Here is a 20,535-nt window from a genome sequence, read left to right on the forward strand (position 1 = left end):
AAAGCCAGTTGTATCCCGGGCTGCATCAAAAGCAGCATGGCCAGAAGATCAAGGGAGGGGATTTTGCTCATCTACTCTGCTCTGGTGAGACCCCATCTGGAGTGCTGTGTGCAGCTCTGGGGTTCCCAGCACAAGAAAGACATGGTGCTGTTAAAGTAGGTCCAGAGGAGGATCACAAAAATGGTTGTTGTAATGGAGCATCTCTCCTATGAGGAAAGGCTGAGAGTTAGGGTTGTTCAGCCTGGAGAAAAGAAGCCTGCAGGGAGACCTTATTGTGGCCCTTCAGTACTTAAAGGGGGCTTATAAAAAAAGGTGGGGACAAACTTTTTAGCAGGGCCTGTTGCAATAGGACAAGGGTAGTGGTTTTAAATTTAAAGGATGTATATTCAGACGAGATATAAGGGAGAAATTTTTCATGATCGGGGAGGTGAAACACTGGAACAGTTGCCCAAAGAGGTGGCAGATGCCCCATCCCTGGAAACATTAAAGATCAGGTTGGATGGGGCTCTGAGCAAGCTGATGCAGTTGATGATGTTGCTGCTCATTGCAGAGGGATTGAACTAGATGACCTTTAAAGGTCCCTTCCAACCCAAGCTATTCTGTGATTCTGTAGGGTAAAGAAGAGAACTGTCACAATCTGTTAAAAAGATGTGCGATCCTGGTGAGAGCAAGTTTGAAAAGCAGGAGTTGAGTGGATCTTGTGGTATGAGTAGTGGTAGCCTTCCAATGCTTGCTACAGGAAACCTTTACACATATCCCTTGTCACCATTACAAGAGCTCCTTCCGGTTCCTGTGTTTGTGGTAAAGTTGGTTCAGATTAGTGCTTGTCTTCATAATTTGTGGTTCAGATAATTTCCCCCTGTCACCAATGTCACATAAGGAGAATTGCTTCCAAGTAGCTGGGTACCAACAGCAGGTTATATGAGTGACAATCCATCGCTTCCTAGGTCTTCTTTCTCTTGCCTGTGTTTTCTCAATTCCCTACCTTATTTCTAATGTGGAAACTCCCCCCATGACTCCCGTTAATGTAGTTCATTAGCTTTATTTTACAGGCATGCAACTGACCAGAGATTTGATTTTTGTTGAGAGGATACTGTGTGATCAAGGTTTGAATTAGATAAGTAAACCCTTGGGGCTCAGTCACAGGTTTTGACAAAAGTAACCTTCTTATTTTCCATGCCCAGAAATAACTGAGGCTGTGAAACAATGTTACGAGGTTGTAAACGTGTGGTATTTGTATGCCAAAAATCTGAGTCGGTCCAAATGCCTTCAGAAGGAAAATGATCAAGTGTAGTGTTAAATTTCTCTCTTCTTAAATAATTCATATCACATTTTAATATTGCCATTGTTTAATTTGTGTCTTTCTTATTAGAACTGAAAGTGTAAATATTAATTATTAAATTAATTGTTAATTATTGTTAATTATCAAATTATTAAATATTAATTAGGTGATCTGTTAATTGGAAGTTCAAAGAAAAACAGAATTGCTAAAGACTTAAGCAGTTACTGTAATGTGTGTAAGTGGCCATGTAGTCCTAATGTGTATTTGTACCTATTGCAGGTGCAGAAGGTGTGTACTCTTAGAGCACTCAGATTTTTTGAGGCAGTAACATCCAGAAGTGAACAGAATCTACAGAGTTTGCCTCTGTATTACATCTATTGTTTTATTGTTTGAGTATTTTAGTTCTTGTGAAGGATAAACTCTCAGGTAGTAATTCCTGCATTTGTAGAAGATGACACTTGTTATGAGGATATTTATATAAGAAGTTTCTACTGCCTGCTGCTGCAATTAGTTGAACTTGCTGTGCTTTGTAGATCTCCTGTGATGCTTCTTATTTTGGCAATGGTGCTGTTATATAACAGGGCTCTTTGGCATTTAGTAAAGTTACTTTTTGGCCTTATTCTTTGTAACTTGCTTACTTGTAGCTGCCCTGAAACAGGCTTAATTTTTTAAATTGAAAAACTGATTTAGAAAAATTAAGTTCTTGTAATTAAGGGGCAGTCCCTCACACTGCAAATAGTGCAACTGGCGGGGAGTTAGACCTGCCACTTAAAATGAGTTATTCTGTTCTGTAAGGATTTTTTTTTTCTGCTCTTGAAATGGGCAGAGTGAGGCAATCTACAAAAAACATCTCTTTTTCCCTCTTGCTGACACACACCCTCTAATTTTTTTTGGCAATAAAACTTTACTATCAGTTACTCCAGAGCCTTCAACTCTTACTCCTTATCCGTGTTTGCACACACAAAAAAGTTTACTAAGCCCCTTTTATCATCTTTATTTGCAGGTCTGTAACCTAGAGGTCCCCAGACTCCTGCTACTCTTGTCTTGTGTATCCCCCTCATGCCCAAAGTTGTTTACCTTGACACTAAAGGATGGAGTTAACAAGCTTAATCCTTTCATGAAGACAAACTGTTATCCAGTTTTCTTTTTCGCACCTTTCATGTTCTGTCTTGTCTTCTTTTCCCCACACTCAACTTCTCAAAGTATTCCACCTGGTGGCAAAATTAGGGAAATAGTTAATGGAAATGGTTCACATATGCATAGATCAAGTACTGTAAGAACCGGTAATACAAGTCCTAATTTATTCCAGTTCCCTTTTTTACAGTAGTGAGAAATGAGAATATATCTGTGTGCCTTAAATAAGTTTCACAAGTTTGGTTTTTTTGCATTTATAGCAAAGTATATTTGACCTCTGACACTTTATATTGCTATGCACTAAAGATAAATAAAATGTGATACCCTGACAGTAGGCACAGAGGACCATTCTAACACTGATAAGACAGTACTGTGTATTTAGTACTTTGTTTTATTTCATGAAAATTCTCACTTCTGTGTATGCCAGTTGCAGAGAAATTGAAACAGACTGTTGTACTTCCAAGTAAGGTAGGCTTCCAGATATCTCCTGCAATATTTGACTTCTTGTGTTATAGCAAATAAAAACAGTGATTGTCAGGAGTCATCTGGAAAACGTTCCTCCCTTTCAGGAGAAGAAAGCAGTTCATTGAATGGTGGTACTTCAGTCTTGTATTAAGGGAAAGGAAGGGGATCAATATTAAGAGGAGTTTAACTTCTGTAGTTTGACTACAGGTGAAAACTTTGCTATTACTCTGTCCTGAGGTGTGAAAACTCTGGTCCTATATACTTTAACACTGCCAAACTGCCTAATTTTAGAAATGGCAAGCAGGAAACTGCTTGTCTTTTTATGTTGCCAAGAATACATACCTTAAAATGATATGTATATTACTAGAAACTGTTGCACACACTTGGGAAACCCTCTGAACAGTAATGCCCAGTAGCTGAATGTCCCAACATTCTTCAAGTGTTCGGTAATGTCAGCTATCCCATTAAATTAATTTTGAACTTTGTTCTCTTGTTTGACCTTCAAACCTAGTGGTAAATACAATCCTGAGTATGCTTTTATAGTAAATAAAAGATGAGATTTTTTTTCAGATTCAAATTTTCTGTTTCTCTAACTGCTGTGTTCTGTGTGTTCACAAGACCATTAAAATTGTTGAATTTACTTACCATATGCTGTTTCTTACAGGCTTATCACAGGATATAGAAGCATTACACTGTGACAGTATTATTTAAATGTTTCCTTATTTTCTGTAGGTCAATGTCAGAGTAACCACAATGGATGCAGAGTTGGAATTTGCCATCCAGCCCAATACAACAGGCAAGCAGCTCTTTGATCAGGTAACTTGTCTCTGTGTATATATGAGTACAAACACATAAAAGTATTGTGTGTATTAAGGCATAGTTTGAAAAAGCGAAAGTGTTCCCATGTACAGATGATGTTTTTCTTATGTTATCTAGGCTGTGCTCTGAGTTACTGTGAATTTCCTCATTACTTCTCGTGAAATGTATTGAATTCAAAGACAACTCTGTAAATAGGTTACCAGTGAGGCTTCAGGTGAATCATGTATAGAACTGTTTTGAAATTAATAGCATTTCTTATGTTTAATAATATTATAGTTGCTACTGCAGTATAGTTGCTAGAATTACATATATTAGAAATTTGAATGTATCAGTAAGTTCATTAATGAAAGCTAACTTTTTTTCCCCAACAATGGAAGCTGTAGATTGTTTTTCACTTCCCAAATGTTAGAACTAAATAATATTGTCCTATGAACCAGTTTGAAATTTAAATTAAAAAAAAAAAGGGAAAAAAACCAATAAGGCAAAATAATGACATTAATTTGCTTATAGATTACAGACCTATCAGAACTGCACATTCTCACTTGATAGTGTCTCTGTACATCAGTCAGAATGAATGATTTCTTAAAACAGAATTGTTCTTGCGCTCATGTGATACTAGCCATCAGAATCTTGAAACAATTTTTTGATCTAGGTTGTGAAGTGTTATAGAAAACATTAAGAATAGAAACTTGTCAGCGTGTTGTTTTGTTTCCCCAATATACCAATAAATATGTTTTGTTTAAAAAATGCAGAAATATCTGAAATTACTCTTCAAAACCAGTTCAACTAGATGACTAGTTATGTCTCGTAGAACTGTTGTTTCTGTCTACTCCACTTTTGATGTTTGAAGTATGTACTGATGAGTACTAAAAGAAAGTAACACATTGCAGACTTTTAGTTGACCTTTTAGAGTCGATAGAATGTCCAAGTATGTAACTTGAAAACAGGAGAATGCTTATTGTATGTAACACTGAACTTTTTCTTTTAGATGAATGAAATTTCATTTGCAATTTTCATTTGAAATGACTGTCTGACTCTTATATTGTCTGTCCCTTTCTCTAACATCAGTGGTAGTATGTCTTCAGCCTCTACATAGGAATAGACTTCATGATTCTTACAAGAATTCTTGGAAAAAAAGGAGCTGTCTTGCTTTTTGTCTAACCAACATCACCATCAAATAAAAGTATGGTATTCTGTGATGTAGAAGGCTCAAGCTGTTCCTTGTCTTCTGCCAACCTTTGCTATCTTCTGCCATGCAGTATCGGGTGGGGTGACATTCTGCTGTTTAAAATCTTGTGTCCAGGTAATCAGGTTCATCCAAATTGGGGCATTTGGAACAAAGATACAGCTCTGAATTTGTTTTCATGCTCTCTTCTTTGTTCCTCAGTTCATTGTGTGGTGTCTGACATCTCACCAACTCTTACCTATGGAAGTTTAAATTGAAAAAATGTCAGGTCAAGAAAGAACAACCAACACAGTTGTGTGTGAAGAGAGAAGCATTTTCAGCTTGATCTTAAATTCATATATGAATTCTACAGAGTAACATCAAGAGCTGAACTGTATTGCAAAACTGTCATGAAATTTTCAGACAAAAGTTATCCGGTTTCTCTGGAGAAAGAGAATTTAATAGCACTGTTATTGAAAGGATTGGCTTATGCAGAAGTGGTGAACATGACAGCAGACTTGATTATTGATTGCAGAAAATAACCTCTCCATGAATTTAGCTGCTATTTAGTGCTCCTCTACGTTTTTGGTGAACAATTTGTCCTTTTTTCAGTCGGTGTTCTTTTAAGCTTTTAATTGGTATTTTCTGGAGTTGTTGATTTGTTTCCCATTCCATGTGCATGCATCATCTACTAGCAGACAAGAATGCAGCATTTAACATCTGTGGCTTTCTCTTTTCCATTTGCAAACTCAGCAAACTTTTTATTTATTGCACAAACTTTTTTATTATTATTATTACTTGCATTTCAGAAGGTATTTTAATATATTTGTCATTGGTCTTTCTGTCTATCCTGTCAGCAGTCAGAATAGGCAAGAGAGGATCTGTCCTCCTGTAGTCAACCAGTTAAGCATCTGTAGCTTTCCTAGGAGAGGAAGAACCCTGTGGTGGGTATGTTTCCACACACTGGTGGTATTGCTGGGGTTGTTGTGTTGTGTTAGCACTGGGCTTTAGTAACTCTGGTTTGCTGTAGTTGCCATTCAGAAAGAATGGGAGGGTTTTCTCTTTTATTTTGAATTATACCCCGCCGTCCTTTCCCGATGTCTCAGAAGCCTTCCTTTACGGCCTTTTGGAAGGTGACTGAATGAAATCCTTGTTAGGTTGTCTTCGTGTATATTTTGATTTGCCAAAATGTATATTATTCTGGTTGCTTTTCTTCAGTAAGTTTTTTTTTTGCCTATTAATAGTCAGGTTGTAGGATGTGATGGTAGATAAATCCGTTTTACAGATGTGATGAAGACTTGCATCTTCAGCTACTTAATGAAATGTCTGAGCGAGATTCAAACTGCTAAGTTTCTCATTCTGTACTTACTGTATCATGCTACTGCAGTGCATAAGTGTGTATATTAGCTTGGTACAAAGTTTCAGAAAGTTTTTCCTTTGGCCCGAGAGGCAGTGTAGGCAATGCTTTTTCCTTATTTTTGGAGTCTGAAGTAAAACAGGCTAATATGTAAGTTGTTTTTAGCGTTGATTTGCAAGCACGTGTAACTCTGCAGTGCTGTATCCAAGTTGTATATAAATAATAAGCAGTGTGCATCTCAGTGAAGGGCTGTAGTTAGTGGGTGAGAGCAAAATGTTTTGATGTGAGCATAAGCACGTCTCCTTATGCCTTATGGGCAGAGCTGTTGAGCATCTGCAGCTCTTTGCAGCTCAGAGAGCTGATAAGGTACAGAGGCTCAACTTGGACAGCTGCAAAGTAAAGAGCATTCTCTGTCATCTGATAAAACCATAAGTAGTTTGATCAACATTACATAGGAGATCTGTGTCAAAAGAAGCAGCAGGTCTGAAATTTCGGTGTTGGGACACCAAATTTAACCTATGTTACTAGGACCCATAGTTACTATGTTACTAGTGACATACACTTATTCTTAATGTTTATGTTCTGAAGTAAATGATGTAAAGGAAATAACTGTGCTCACTAAAGACATCAGTCAGGTTGGATCTGTGAACATTGTCCACTTTGTGCTTTGGAGCTTGACGGTGACAGGGTAGAGGAGGAAAAAAAGGTGCACAGTTGAATGATTGTTAAGTGATAATGCAAATATGCAAGGCAGCTGAAGTAAGTTTGCACAGCTATCTTATGACATTTTCTAATTTTCAAAATCTTAATTTTGCAACCCGATAGTACTACTTTAAAATGGAGGAGGATCTATGTGTAAAATTCTATTTACTTCACATGCAACTGAATGCTTCCATAAAACAGCCTTCAGTAAAGCAGCTTGCCAGCATGGTCCAACCTGAGAACATACGTAAGTACTGCCATACGGGATCTTTTGGAGCCAGAGTTTGCAGTCATTTAATAATCTTTGCTGGACCTTTCTGATTAATTGCTTATTGAATCCATATGTGCTTTTGCTATGCAAGACTTGTAAAATAGTTCCACGGTTTTATTGCACTCTGTAGTAAAAGTGCTTCTTTTTGTTTACTTTGAGCCTGCAATGTCATGATTTCTGTTGATTCTCTTAATTCTTATATTATGAGAAATAATGAATAATCATTCTCTGTTTGCCTTCTACATGCCATGCAAGTTTTACAGATCTGTATCATATTTTTCCTTTCCTTGTTTCTCTGTCAGTAGCCCTAGTTCTCATCTTAGCTATGCAGAAAATGTTCCAAGTCACTGATCATTCTTTTCAACACTTCTGAAACATTTCCAATGCTGCAGCATCCTTTTTTTAAGTTGATGTGACCATCAACTTATGTAGTATTAGAGATTTGGGAATACCATACACATGTATAGTCATGTAACAGCTTTATTGCCTTTTTACTTTACAACTAGAGCTTTGTTCACATAATTTAAATTGTTGTCTTTTATGTACAGTATTTTGTTTTTATTAAATACCATCTTTTATTGAGGCTTGTGTTTTTATGGTTCATTCACAGGAAGGTTTTCTACAGCAGATTTTGTCACATCAGTTTCATCCTTTTTAAAAGTCCTGTGGGACTTCAGTAGTGGTTACACTACAAGTCTGTTATGAAAACAGAGGGTTTTTTTCTTTCTTTTTAACTATTGTATCCATAACACAATCTTCCCTCTATTCAAGGACAATTTTGTTTCTTTAGTAGCTTTTGGTGACAAATGTGATCAGAAATCTTATAGGAAAGTCATGTATGGTTTATTAGCTGGATCATCCTTATCCCTTTTATCAGTAACTCTCTTAGAAGGTTGTAAAAATATTTGAAGGAGCCGATTTATCTTTGTACCTCATACTTGTCCACAAATGTTATTCTTAATTGTCAATTTTCCAGTTATCTTCTGTAAGTGGACTTACTTTTCCATAGGTCTGCAGATCAGTTCCCAGACGTGCTTTCCAGTCTCAGGGTCCTGTTTACTAACTTCTGTTCCTCAGGTGCTGATGGACGCAGTAAGCTGCACGTTCCACTTGATAGTTTTGAAACACAGTGTTTGCATTTATGTAGAGCTCTGAGGTTCCATGAACCTGATGTTTTGCTACTATTTTATCTTTTTTTTCTTCTTGTAAGGTTTGATTACATTTCAGTTTGAGATTTGTTTATGTAGGTTAATTACCATTTAAAAAATTGTAGTGATTACTGATGATAATGGCTCATTTATCTTTAGGTGGTGAAAACTGTTGGTCTTCGGGAAGTCTGGTTTTTTGGGCTACAGTATGTGGACAGCAAAGGCTACTCAACTTGGCTGAAGCTAAATAAAAAGGTAACAATTCCCTAATATTGAGCCACGTGTACAGTTTGAAATATACTTTACAAGGTTTGCTGCTTTAATGCTGTAGGTGAGATATAGCTGAATTCAAATTTAGTCGAAAAATTGCTTTTCATTTGCTTTAAATGACAAAATACAGTATTAAATTTGATTAGTTACAAAAGAATATGCAAAGCTGCATCAGTATTTAATTTGAGGAGGAGATAGTTTTCAGTATTTACAGTACCGTGGTGATGCATGCATTAGGAAAACTGATTCATATGGCTGTCTTGTTCTCATTTAGCAAAACATAATAGAATAAATGTTTTACAGTTTGGGCATGTGTACCAGAACAGTTTGAGCTTCAGGAATTTGTATGTGTATAGATCTTTTAAACAAAGCACAAACAGTAGGCTTCTAAACTTTAGGTATCTAATAGGTAGATTGTAGGATAACTTTTGTTTTGTTTTGTTTTGTTTTTTTTCCAAACAGCATTGAACTCGTATCTCTTAGCTATTGGGAACCAGATCATTTTACTTTAAACTGTATTTGTGAATTTGAATGGTCACATCTTTGAAAGACCACATCTCATCTCTTCACAAAAATCACATTGATAAAGCTTTTCAATTCTAGAAAAATAACATGATTAAAGAAATTATGGTTTTTTCACAGGAACAAAGCACATGTATTTAGTTTGATAGTTCAAAGACTTTTAAAAGAATGCAACTTTACACTGACATCAGTGAAATGTGCTGTAGTTCTTCCTAAAGAAATGTTGTTAGACCCCAATTTGTTGCTTCCTGAAAATCATCCATGGATATAGTTTTTATTTTTTAATGTCTGTTACAGCTTCTTTTTTTCCAGATCTTTATTATGATAAATACAACTTTCACATAAGCCTACAAAAAAAATCTGTTAAACAGTCTTTAAGTAGTATTTCAAGATTGTCTAGTCTATCCAAATTGGTGTACTTGATTGTTCCATGTGAACCTTTAGTGAGTTCCACAGTGGGCTTGCTAGGAAGCACTGTGTTTCAGTTTAGAGTAGCTAAAGAGTTCAGTACTACATAATAATATTTAATATACCTTTTAGTGCTCTTTTTATTTTTTTTATGTATTTCTCTCCCTCAGGTAACACAGCAAGATGTACGAAAAGAAAATCCTTTGCAGTTCAAGTTCAGGGCCAAGTTTTTTCCAGAGGATGTATCTGAAGAATTAATTCAGGAAATAACTCAGAGACTTTTCTTCCTGCAAGTCAAAGAATCAATCTTAAATGATGAAATATATTGTCCACCAGAAACTGCAGTTCTTCTGGCTTCTTATGCTGTCCAGTCCAAGTATGCAGATTACAGTAAGGAGATCCATAAACTAGGCTACCTAGCCAGTGACAGACTTCTCCCTCAGCGGTGAGTGAGACTGATTTTGCACCACCTGCTGCATATAAACTTAATTATTGCACATTTTTTAGAAATGAAATATTAAGTGATAACGTGCATTTAATGATGGCTTTCTTAGGAGTTCATGTTTTGCTAGTAAAATTTGGAGATCCTAATTTAGACTTTAAATAATGAGGAAGTGTCACAGCCACAGGTTTCTTGAGACGTATTTCCTGTCCTGTCCACAAACACCTGCAGAGATTTAGTTGAACACACTCCCAAAATACTCCAAAATGGGTTAATGTTACTGGAGGCTTGCTTCTACTAAACTAAAATCAAAATACTACAATATAGAAGCAACTAAGATTCATTTGATATTCTCTGCTTTTGTTCATTTTAATGTTTTTGTACATGCAAATGGTAATTATTTCCTGAAAGTAATTGTAAAGTGTACTGCAAATAAAATACATTGCAGGAAAATGCTAGCCTGAACAGAAAATTCAGAAACTAAATTGTTGCTGTTGAATATAAACTCTTTTGTATCAATCACTTGTCTAATTGGTTAGGGAAAGTAAGCACCAAGATTACAGTCCTATTTCTTTATGCAGCTGAAACCATGCTCTTGGTGTGTTTGGCATGAAGAGAAGCATTGCAGCACAAATGTACAAAGTTAGATGGTTTTGTTAGTGTAGATGGATACATAGTGATATATTGTGGGCAAATGTGTAGTTACTAAATATGTAACATAAATCATCAAAGAAATGAGTGACATGGAGTAATTTGAGGTTTCTTTAAGTCATATGCTTTGTAAACTAAAGACTCACTTATTAGCATAACTAAGCTCGAGAATTTTCGAGCAAACCAGTAGGCATTTCAAAGATTGTGGTGAAGTATTGAAAGAAATATTTCTGAAAATGTTTTTTAAAAAGGCTGGTGAAAAGCTTGGGTTTGGCTGTTTGCTTCCAGCTTATGACAGTGAAGTCTATACCTTTTCCTAGAAAAATACCTTTTGCTGTGAAGGCAGGGAGATGTAGAGCCAGTAAAACTGTTACTACAGAGTATGTTCACAAATCTTGGTTTTTGCTCAGTTATGATGACAGTCTGTGAACATGAGAGTGCTTGGGTACAATGGAAATTCAAATACTTAAGATCCTTTTCAGTAGACAAATGTTCAGATGATTTTTTTAATTGTCCTTGAAAATAATTTCTCCAGGAATGCTTGAAATGCTGAGTGCATGGAATAAAAACATAATAAAGTTATCATATGCATTAGATTTTTTACCACAGTACTACACTGAAGGTTTTGGTGTATAATTAGTAATATAATTCCATATTATGGAAGAGTTGTATGACAAGAGTTATGTCTGCATAACTCTGAGTTACGTCTGCATAACTCTTGTAGACAAATCTCAAATATTTTTTATTTATTTATTTATTTATTTTGAAATAAAACAAACCAACACACAAAACCCCCAGAAAGCTCATCTGCTAACTTGTCTGCTGGTTTGTTACACTCAGGCTTCCATTCTGTTGTAGTTTGAAAGAAAAAGTGTCTTTGCATACCTGGAAATTAATTTGCAGCATTGTTGTCTGAGGATTCTATAGGTCTGCATTTTCAAGTGTTCCAAACGTTACATTTTACAACTTTACTGCTAGCTGAGATATGCCGTGGTGTGACTTTTATATTGCAAAGAATATAGAATACCAGGAAAAAAGAAGTGACTTTCACACTATTTTAAAAGTGTATTTGTTCAAATACAAAGTTTGTGTCTTGTTTGTGTCAAAAAGATGAGCAGTGTATAGGAAGCCATCTTTAAGTTTATTGAATTAAAGCATATGTTATGCTTTGTAACTAAACTTATTTTTGTAGCTTTAAAAGGTTAAATTGGTTGTCAGTGTCATTTAATAACAACAACTTGTATTCACAGGGTGTTAGAACAGCACAAACTGACAAAAGAACAGTGGGAAGAAAGAATACAGAACTGGCATGAAGAGCACAGGGGAATGTTAAGGTAATAATGTAAAAATATTTTCCCAAGACCTTTTATTATTATTAGGATGTATTTTAGGAGGTGGTATATTTGGTTGGAAAACGACTTTCTTTTATTCTGACCAGAGTAGGTGGTTATGAAAAACTTGCATAGAAGCTTCAATAAGGACTGAATTTCCAGTTAAGGTATCGGTTTACTTACATAATTACTGGTAAGGCTGTCAACTGCCTTTGTCCACAGTTACCTGCCTCTAAAATACATTTAGGGTTTCCTTAGCTCATGGGGTGGAAAGACAAAGTGCAGTGATTGGACTCTACATGGATACGAGGGTGTAGAGCTCTTAATGAGTATCTGAGTCAAACTACATGTGAACTTCAAAGAGATATTTAATTCATAAGTAAATTTTACACTAACTGGTTATTCTGCAGTTCCCTTATTCTTACAATGTACTCGTGATTTGTTGTCTACACTATAACAATTTTTCTTCTTTCATCAGAGAAGATTCTATGATGGAATACCTTAAGATAGCACAAGACTTGGAAATGTATGGAGTCAACTATTTTGAAATAAAGAATAAAAAAGGAACTGAACTGTGGCTGGGAGTTGATGCTTTGGGTCTGAATATTTATGAGCATGATGATAAGTAAGTGCCTAATACTCATTTTCCAGTTCTGTTCTAGGAGATGCTATCTGAGATTATACAACCCCCACCTTACTGTGTGTTCAATAAGATCTGGCAAAACAGGCTCTCAAAGACCTTCTAATCTATGTAAAAAATAAAAAAAGAGAGATAGATGTTAACTGCCAGAATATTTGAATTTTAAAGAATAAGTAGGGATGCAAAAGAAGGGAAAGGAAGAGCAGTTCTGTGGAAACTTATATTTACGTTGCTTAATATGGATTTATGACAACTAGACCATATTTGTGTGGTTTCTTTCCATACTTTGCACTCAAAACTTCCCCTTCAGTCAGGATGAAAAGTACATTTTGAAGCTGAGCAAGATATTTAATGAGAAACGTTTTGTAAGAGCTGTGACTAGAATGATAGATGTTAGAGCATGAAAAACTTTGGTATCTAAAAGTGAAACCTTTTGGACATTAAAGAAAATAGGTCAATCTCATGTCCCGATAAGGAGATCAAATAATCTGTCCTACCCGAAGAGGTATAAAACTGAAATGTACAAAATTTGAAGAATTTGGAAATAAAATAACAGACTTAATTATTTTCTTTTTTTTACAAAGTAAAAAGTTGTTAGTAGTATCTGGTGTCAACAGTCCATTCACAGTGATTCGAAGTGAAATGTGATGTGTCAAACTCCAGATAGCAGCTGTCAACTTTTGATGTAACTTTTGATATACTCTGTAACAAAATTCTGTAAGCCTTAATTACCATTAGATGGCAATGTAACTCCTGAAGGAAGGAAATACTCAGAAAATGTTCCAATCAGATTGAATGATGAGGCAGTTTTCGGTATTCTTTAACTCCTGATAGTTAGCAATCAAATACTTAAATATTTTCTCTTGCTTATAATTAAGATAATATGAATTGAAAAATCTTTCTGTGCAGATAGGAGAAAAATATATACAGGTATTGAAGTCAGTGCATAACATTGTAGCAATTTCTGAACGTGATTTATTTTGCTTAAGATATGAAGGAAATAAATATAACTTTAAATTTTGGAAACGAAAGAACACATCTTAAATCTGAGCTAAACTGAAGTACAGCACTGCTGAAAGCTACTTTAATTTCACTATTTAAAATGTCAATTTCTGAAATTTAAGTAGGTGTACTCTCTTTGCTGAAAATAAAATCATCAATGGCTTATAAAGAATCAGTACATGATTGTGATGCTTAACATCTAGCTGATAGAAGTCACAAATTAAAATTCCTTTTGTTATAGTGCCACGTAGTTTATTCATTATGTAATTAATTTGATGGAATAATGTGTTTACAAAAAAAAGTCTACCAAAATATACTTGAACTGTTGTTAATGTTTTAATGTAAACATAATGTTGTAAATGTAACATTCTAAACATAACTAAGTGTAATAGTGAAAATGATATGGGAATAAACCTTATTGGATATATATATAAAGTGCACAGCCTTGCTGCTTCTAATGAGAGCTTCTTCTCTTTGAAGGCTGACACCCAAGATTGGTTTTCCTTGGAGCGAAATAAGAAACATCTCTTTTAACGACAAAAAATTCGTCATAAAGCCAATTGACAAAAAGGCCCCTGTAAGTAGTGTGTAGAATAGTATCCCTTTGTATATGGATACGAAGACATTTAAGCCTGCAGGGACTTGGTCTGGCATTATGGCATGAGTAAATACTTTGTGACAATTATTATTCTTACTGGTGGAATAGTCAGTAATCACAAGGAAATTTTGATTTTGAAATATAGTATGTTTATTTTCTGTCCTTTCTGGTTGATACTGTGGTATGTTTATTTTCTCTCTTTTTTTGGTTGATACTCTTAAGTTTTTGGTCTTTTGTTAAGTCAACTTACACTTCATAATGTGTTGAAAAGACACAGTGTAAGATGCTAAATTCTCTGCCCCCCTCTCTCCTTTGCTTTTCTTTTTTTTGTGTGTGTTACAGCAGCACATTTCAGGAGATTCTAGGTCAAATCTGTTCAGAATGGAATAGAGAACAGTTTAATGGGTTTAGAATTTTAAATAAATTATATAAACCAGCTAATTTCTACTTAGAGCATTCCAGATGTAATCTTGAATTTATCTTACAAGTAACTAGATTTATAGATTATGGTGTTCGCTTGCTCAAAGTGTCAAAATACTAGTTTTCACTTAGCCAGTGCAAGCATGCAGTAATGCATGTATTTATTTAGATTAATGGATATACTGGAATTATTTTTGCTAGGATTTTGTTTTTTATGCACCCCGTCTGAGAATTAACAAGCGAATTTTGGCACTTTGTATGGGAAATCATGAATTGTACATGAGGAGGAGGAAACCTGATACAATTGAAGTGCAACAGATGAAGGCCCAAGCTAGAGAAGAGAAACATCAGAAACAATTGGAAAGGTAATTAACAAACTTCCATGAAACAGAAAAAATTCTCTTACCCTTTTAAGGAGTTAGAGAAGTATCAGGCATCTTAGAATTCTAGAAAAGAGAGAGCTGCTTTTCTTTACCGCTGTGTAAGCGAGTTTGTGGATTGCCATGGCTCACCTGTCCTAATAGAAAGCTGTATCTTTTTTTAACTTTCAGCACAGTAATAGTAGCTGTACCGTTGTTTCTCATTATGTTTTTTGTGAAACAGCGTTACGTCTCTTTTGCTTGATCCTTAGGGACTTTCATACTCTACAGGTGAACCTTTAAAACAAGTTCAGTGAAGAATGGCATGGCTTACCTTTTGTGTATTTAAAAAATAATGTTGCCATTTCTAACCAGACTAAACACCATACCTAAAATGCAGATATAATTGTGGATTTATGTGCTTGAACCATAACCAAAGTTGCTGGTCAGTTCTGTTTGTAAATTGTTTTTCTGTACGGTATTTTGAAACAGAAACTGAATTTGAAACATTTAAAGTCATATGCTTCTCTTCTAGCTGAGTAAACTGCAAAGTAGGCTACCAGCATCCGAAGAGTAGAATTTAATATCCTTGAGAGCAAAAAACTCTTTTTGCTGTTTTTTTCAGGGCACAATTAGAAAATGAGAAGAAGAAAAGGGAGATAGCAGAAAAGGAGAAGGAAAGAATAGAGCGTGAAAAGGAAGAACTAATGGAACGCTTAAGACAAATTGAGGAACAAACAATGAAAGCTCAGAAAGGTGAGCTCTTGGTGGTCATGGATTTCTTAAATCTGATGACGATGTTTAGTTTCGTTGGGTAGCTCAGTTCCACAGTTCTCTCTGTCTGTTGGAGGGCTGTTATTTTATGGGTTTTTTTACAAGTTTATTTTTCTAATAATAGCAATATTTGATGTAAAAGATATTCTTTTTTAGTGTTCAGATGATGGCGTGCACGCATTTGTGTGTATCTTTTTAAGATAAAATCAATTTCTAGTATGACAAAAATTCCAGTTTAGTAAAAAGGAAATTAATGCATACACACTTCAGCTCAGGATTATGTGAGGCTTAAAGTGCTGAAAACCTGGAACTGGAGGGAGCAGGGAAATTAGAGACGAACATTCAAAGTACTTCCTCTAGGTTTTTGTTGAATTTAGCTTCTAATTGGAAATGCCTTTTTCCTTCATTTTCCTATTCCCTTGTAAGATCTGAGAAACTGAAAATTAAAATCTTGTCAGACTTTAGTGACAAAATACGTTTCACCAGTGACAATTTTTGTGTTTAATCACCTTGTAGAGTCCCTGCCTCCATGACTTCTGAGTCCCTCCTCTCCATGTTGTTTTGGGGTTTTTTGCTTCAGGTTTGGCTCACATTCATAAAAGTTTTGTTGCTCCTTTCTTTTCCTAACTGTTGGCTCAGGCACGATAGAGAGAATCACTGACTAAATCTATACAAATAAGTTGCCTGCCACTACTCTCCAGCTCTTCCACTGCATTTTTCAGTCTTTCAGTGCAAAATAGGTTGGACACATCCAGACAGGTAACACACTAACTGTGCTGTGGAGTTGTTTTAAGGGAGAGCTGTTTGGCCCAGGACAAGAGTCAGGGTGATTCTGGAGGTTTGACAGTATACATTTTCTCATAACTTTTGTAAGTGATATAGCCTAATTTCTGATGCAATACATAATGTTCATGTATTGCTGGTCTTTTTAGCCTTCTGTTCATGTATGGAAAAGTCTTTATGAATGGTGTCTGTTCTGTAGTTAACATGGTAGTTTAGTGTTCTCCATCTTCATGGAAAGGTTTGTTTGAGCAGTGTTTTCAAATAGTAACAGTTTTTATTTTATTTTCTAAGTTCTGCATTTGTAGAATCCCACATACTTGTGATGCTGTTCTTTTTAATTTTATAACTGAAGTAGTAGGAAGACTGGGAAAACAATGGACGAATAATGGTTACATGAGACCTACTTAAAACTACAAGTGCAAAGATGAAGCATGTGTCAGCATACCTGGGAAGATGCTTTTCTAGTATTAAACCATATGGTGAAGGGCAAATGGATTGTTCCAAAAAACGAGTCATTGTTAAGGTTTTCTGGTGAAGGAGTCTATGGCAGCTATGGCTAGCCAAAAACACAGTGGAAAATTTATCATTAAAGTCAGCAAAGAGCTTTAGAAAGACTTTTTTGTAGTCACTTAATTTTTCACATCAGAGTAGGAGCGTAGTTTGTCTGTTTAAATCTTACGTTGCAGTACTCATAGATTATTACTTCCTCCTATTTCACAAATGGTTCTGCCCTTTAGATTTCAGTACTTTGCTAACCAGGCAGCTACACAACTATTATCCTTCCCTTGATTTAAAACTGTTGTCTTCTTTTGTATAGAGAATTTTTCTGACCCTTGGAATTGGTCTTGGGTTGTTTTGCTGAAGGCACATGCCTAAATATTCAGCTGCAATTAAGGTATCTGTCAGGCAGTTCAATACAGTAGAAGAGTTTTTTATTTTTGTTTCTACAAGAGAGTGTGATTTAATGTACATAAAATCTCCTCACTAGTAAGAGTGAGGGTGTATGTTCATGTATATGTACATATATTTTGGTGTTCAATTTTATCAGTGAGGTGACAATTTTCTGAAACACTGGACTGTCAGAAATGTCAGGTGAGATGAAGTATATATCCAAAATATGTTGAGGGGGGAATCAGACATGTAATAAAGCTCCAGGTAGTGTACTCAACAGCTTTTCTTAACTTGAGGCAACTTTGTAAATCTTTGTTAGTGTTGTAGGTTACTTTATTTTGAGCGTGTTCCAGCTGTTATCTGTGTTACATATGAGGAAGACCTTGGTAGTGATACTTTGTCTGCAAACTTTCCTCTTGACAGAGCTAGAGGAACAGACTAGAAGAGCTCTAGAACTGGATCAAGAACGAAAGCGTGCAAAAGAGGAAGCAGAGCGCCTGGAAAAAGAGCGTCGAGCAGCTGAAGTAGCTAAAGCTGCTCTAGCCAAGCAGGCAGCTGATCAAATGAAGAACCAGGAGCAGCTAGTAAGAGATTTTAACCCTATTTTTTAAAAAAAAATCGTAAAAGGTAGTTGAAAATTTAGCTTTTATTCTTGTTTATGTCAAATGAAGAAGTACATTGAAACAGGTATGTGAGATAGCATTACAGATTGTTGTTGGGAACTGCTTTAGAAAACTGCATTAGATTTGCCACTACCTTGCAAGACAAAAATAAAACTCTGGAGCTGCAGGAAATAAAATGAAGACGACCTTTCAGACTGACAGCACTCGTTACATTCTCTTTCTAATAGTGACAGGCTTATCCAGCTGAGAACAAGAGTAATTCCTTCTGCTGTCCACTGGGAAGCCTGTTCTCTAGGACAGGTCTGTTCTGAAGCTTGGTGGTGGTGGAGAGTTGGTGACACTGTGTTTTGTTGTGGTTGGGGTGTTTTTTGTTGTTGTTGGGGTTTTTTTCTGTCCCATTTTCAGCATTTGCAGAATATTCTCACATTCTTTGCTAGACTGCTTGTAATTTGTGCATAATAATCGAGAAAGTCATGCAAATAGTAGAAGAAATGATTTCTCAACTATAAACCAGCTTTTTGTCTTCTGCAAATTTAGCGCACAATTCTGAAGGGAAGATTTAGTTTAGTAGTACTGAGATTATGATCCAGAATCATAATCTTAATGGTGGGACCATTAAGTTGTATTAGACTGAAACAGCTTGAAATACTAATTTGTAACTGCAGCCTGCTGTTTCCTGGAAAGCTTTGGAAGTGCAGAAGATAAATATTTTTTTTTCGACTTATTTCCATCAGGCAAGAGTACTCTGGTTCATTCCCTCTCTCATGTATGCCTAAAATTTCTATTTTTAGCAGAGAAGTGATGGATGGTAACTAACTCTCTTTAAGCCAGATCACAGCAAAGGCTCTGCTTTCTTCCACTGCAAAGCCAAAACGATACCAAATGTAAACTTCTACTTTGGTTTTTTGTTTGTTTCAGGCAGCAGAAATTGCTGAATTCACAGCCAAGATTGCACTTCTGGAGGAGGCCAAGAAAAAGAAAGAAGAGGAAGCTTCAGAATGGCAGCACAAAGTAATGAGCCCATGCTGTGTGAAGTCAGAACTTCAAAGAAACTAAGGGAGATGAGTGCGGAAATCCCACTGGAAGTTCATGTGGTTCAATCTCTCTCTTTCCCTTAGGCTTCAGAGAAGTCTTTCTTAAAGGTTTTTGTTCTCCAGTCTGCTGAAGACAGCCTGTGCTTCTATTTAACTCATGTCTTGATATTGCATAGTTGTGAAGGGAGGGGGAATTCCCATCACAAAGGCATGGTCAAAGATCAGAAATGGTTTTCTTTCTATGGTGATGAAATAGATTGGAGCTTTGTATTAAAGGAGAAAACACCTCAGGAGGAAGGTGTATAAAATCATGAGTTGTGGTGAAAGGATGAACCGAAACAATAACAAAGGCACGTGACATGCAACTGGACAATAATTTAAAGTAAAATTGTATTTCTTCACAAAATCTGCAGTTAGTTACGGAATGGGAATACTTACTGTGTGCACAGGTTCAAAAAGTGATTGAAAAAATTTTCATAAGTTTCGGTTGAGTATGAAATTTGAAGATATCATCTTTGATTTAGGAAATTTCTGAGCCTTAAATTTCAGGATGCTAAGAAAGTTAGAAAGCAATCAGTATGACTGCCCTATTCTTTCACTCTTTTCTCGTCTACTGCTAGAAATAGCTTGACTCTGGTACAGCTGATTTTGAGTCATGTCTTTTTTTAACATGTGTCTCTATTTGACAATTTCCAGTGTGTAAGCTAGTCATCTTAGTTATAAAGAATAATTCCCATGTGTCTGAGAACACCTCAAATATTTATTTTTATTTTTCTATTGACAAATAGTTTTAAAAGATGCTAAGTACTGTTTACTGTATTTAGGCTTTTGCAGCCCAAGAGGACTTGGAAAAGACCAAAGAAGAATTGAAATCTGTGATGTCTGCTCCTCCTCCACCCCCTCCCCCACCAGTTATTCCTCCAACAGAGAATGAACATGATGAACATGATGAGAACAATGCTGAAGCCAGTGCCGAACTGTCTTCTGATGGTGTTATGAATCACAGGAGTGAAGAAGAACGGGTAACAGAAACACAGAAAAATGAACGTGTTAAGAAACAGCTCCAGGTAATGAAGATTCATAGTTGTATCAAGATAATTCAGGCATTGGGTTTTCATTCTTTTTTTGTCACAAATCTTGTTGAAGTTATGGTGTGCCAAGGAAACAGGCTTTTTAAGATTTACTAGGTTTATTACTAATTTACCAACAAATATCATTCATAGTGTTCTAGAAGTGGAATAGATAGGTTGTATGTAAGATTGTGCTTTATAGCTTAAAAGCATTGGTATGTTGTTGCATTGGCCAGTAAACGTGTCTAATAATTATATAATGTCCAGGACACTGAATGTTATAATGCTTTCCTTTCTCAATACCAAATCTTATTAAATGGTATGAACAGAAGCTTGCTTAATATTATTTGTGTGTGTTTGCAGTCATTCACAGA

General features: G+C 35.7%; 1 protein-coding gene across 6 annotated transcripts in view; it reads left to right on the plus strand.

Annotated features, from left to right (window-relative positions):
- The window catches only part of RDX (radixin), a 44,563-nt gene that overhangs the window by 13,493 nt on the left and 10,535 nt on the right, over positions 1–20,535 (plus strand). For 5 of the 6 annotated variants that reach the window (XM_027653162.1, XM_027653178.1, XM_027653186.1 and 2 more), the window contains 11 exons: positions 3,614–3,697; positions 8,503–8,598; positions 9,714–9,988; positions 11,887–11,970; positions 12,446–12,592; positions 14,090–14,186; positions 14,829–14,992; positions 15,612–15,742; positions 17,858–18,018; positions 18,976–19,068; positions 19,916–20,158. In XM_027653162.1, coding sequence (XP_027508963.1) covers positions 3,614–3,697; positions 8,503–8,598; positions 9,714–9,988; positions 11,887–11,970; positions 12,446–12,592; positions 14,090–14,186; positions 14,829–14,992; positions 15,612–15,742; positions 17,858–18,018; positions 18,976–19,068; positions 19,916–20,158 — 1,575 coding nt within the window. Of the gene's footprint in view, positions 1–3,613; positions 3,698–8,502; positions 8,599–9,713; positions 9,989–11,886; positions 11,971–12,445; positions 12,593–14,089; positions 14,187–14,828; positions 14,993–15,611; positions 15,743–17,857; positions 18,019–18,975; positions 19,069–19,915; positions 20,159–20,535 lie in introns of those variants that run through there. The other variant, XM_027653208.1, reaches the window with a different exon arrangement.

This window comes from Corapipo altera, unplaced genomic scaffold (assembly GCF_003945725.1).
Source record: "Corapipo altera isolate COAL_440 unplaced genomic scaffold, ASM394572v1 0, whole genome shotgun sequence".
Taxonomy (NCBI): domain Eukaryota; kingdom Metazoa; phylum Chordata; class Aves; order Passeriformes; family Pipridae; genus Corapipo; species Corapipo altera.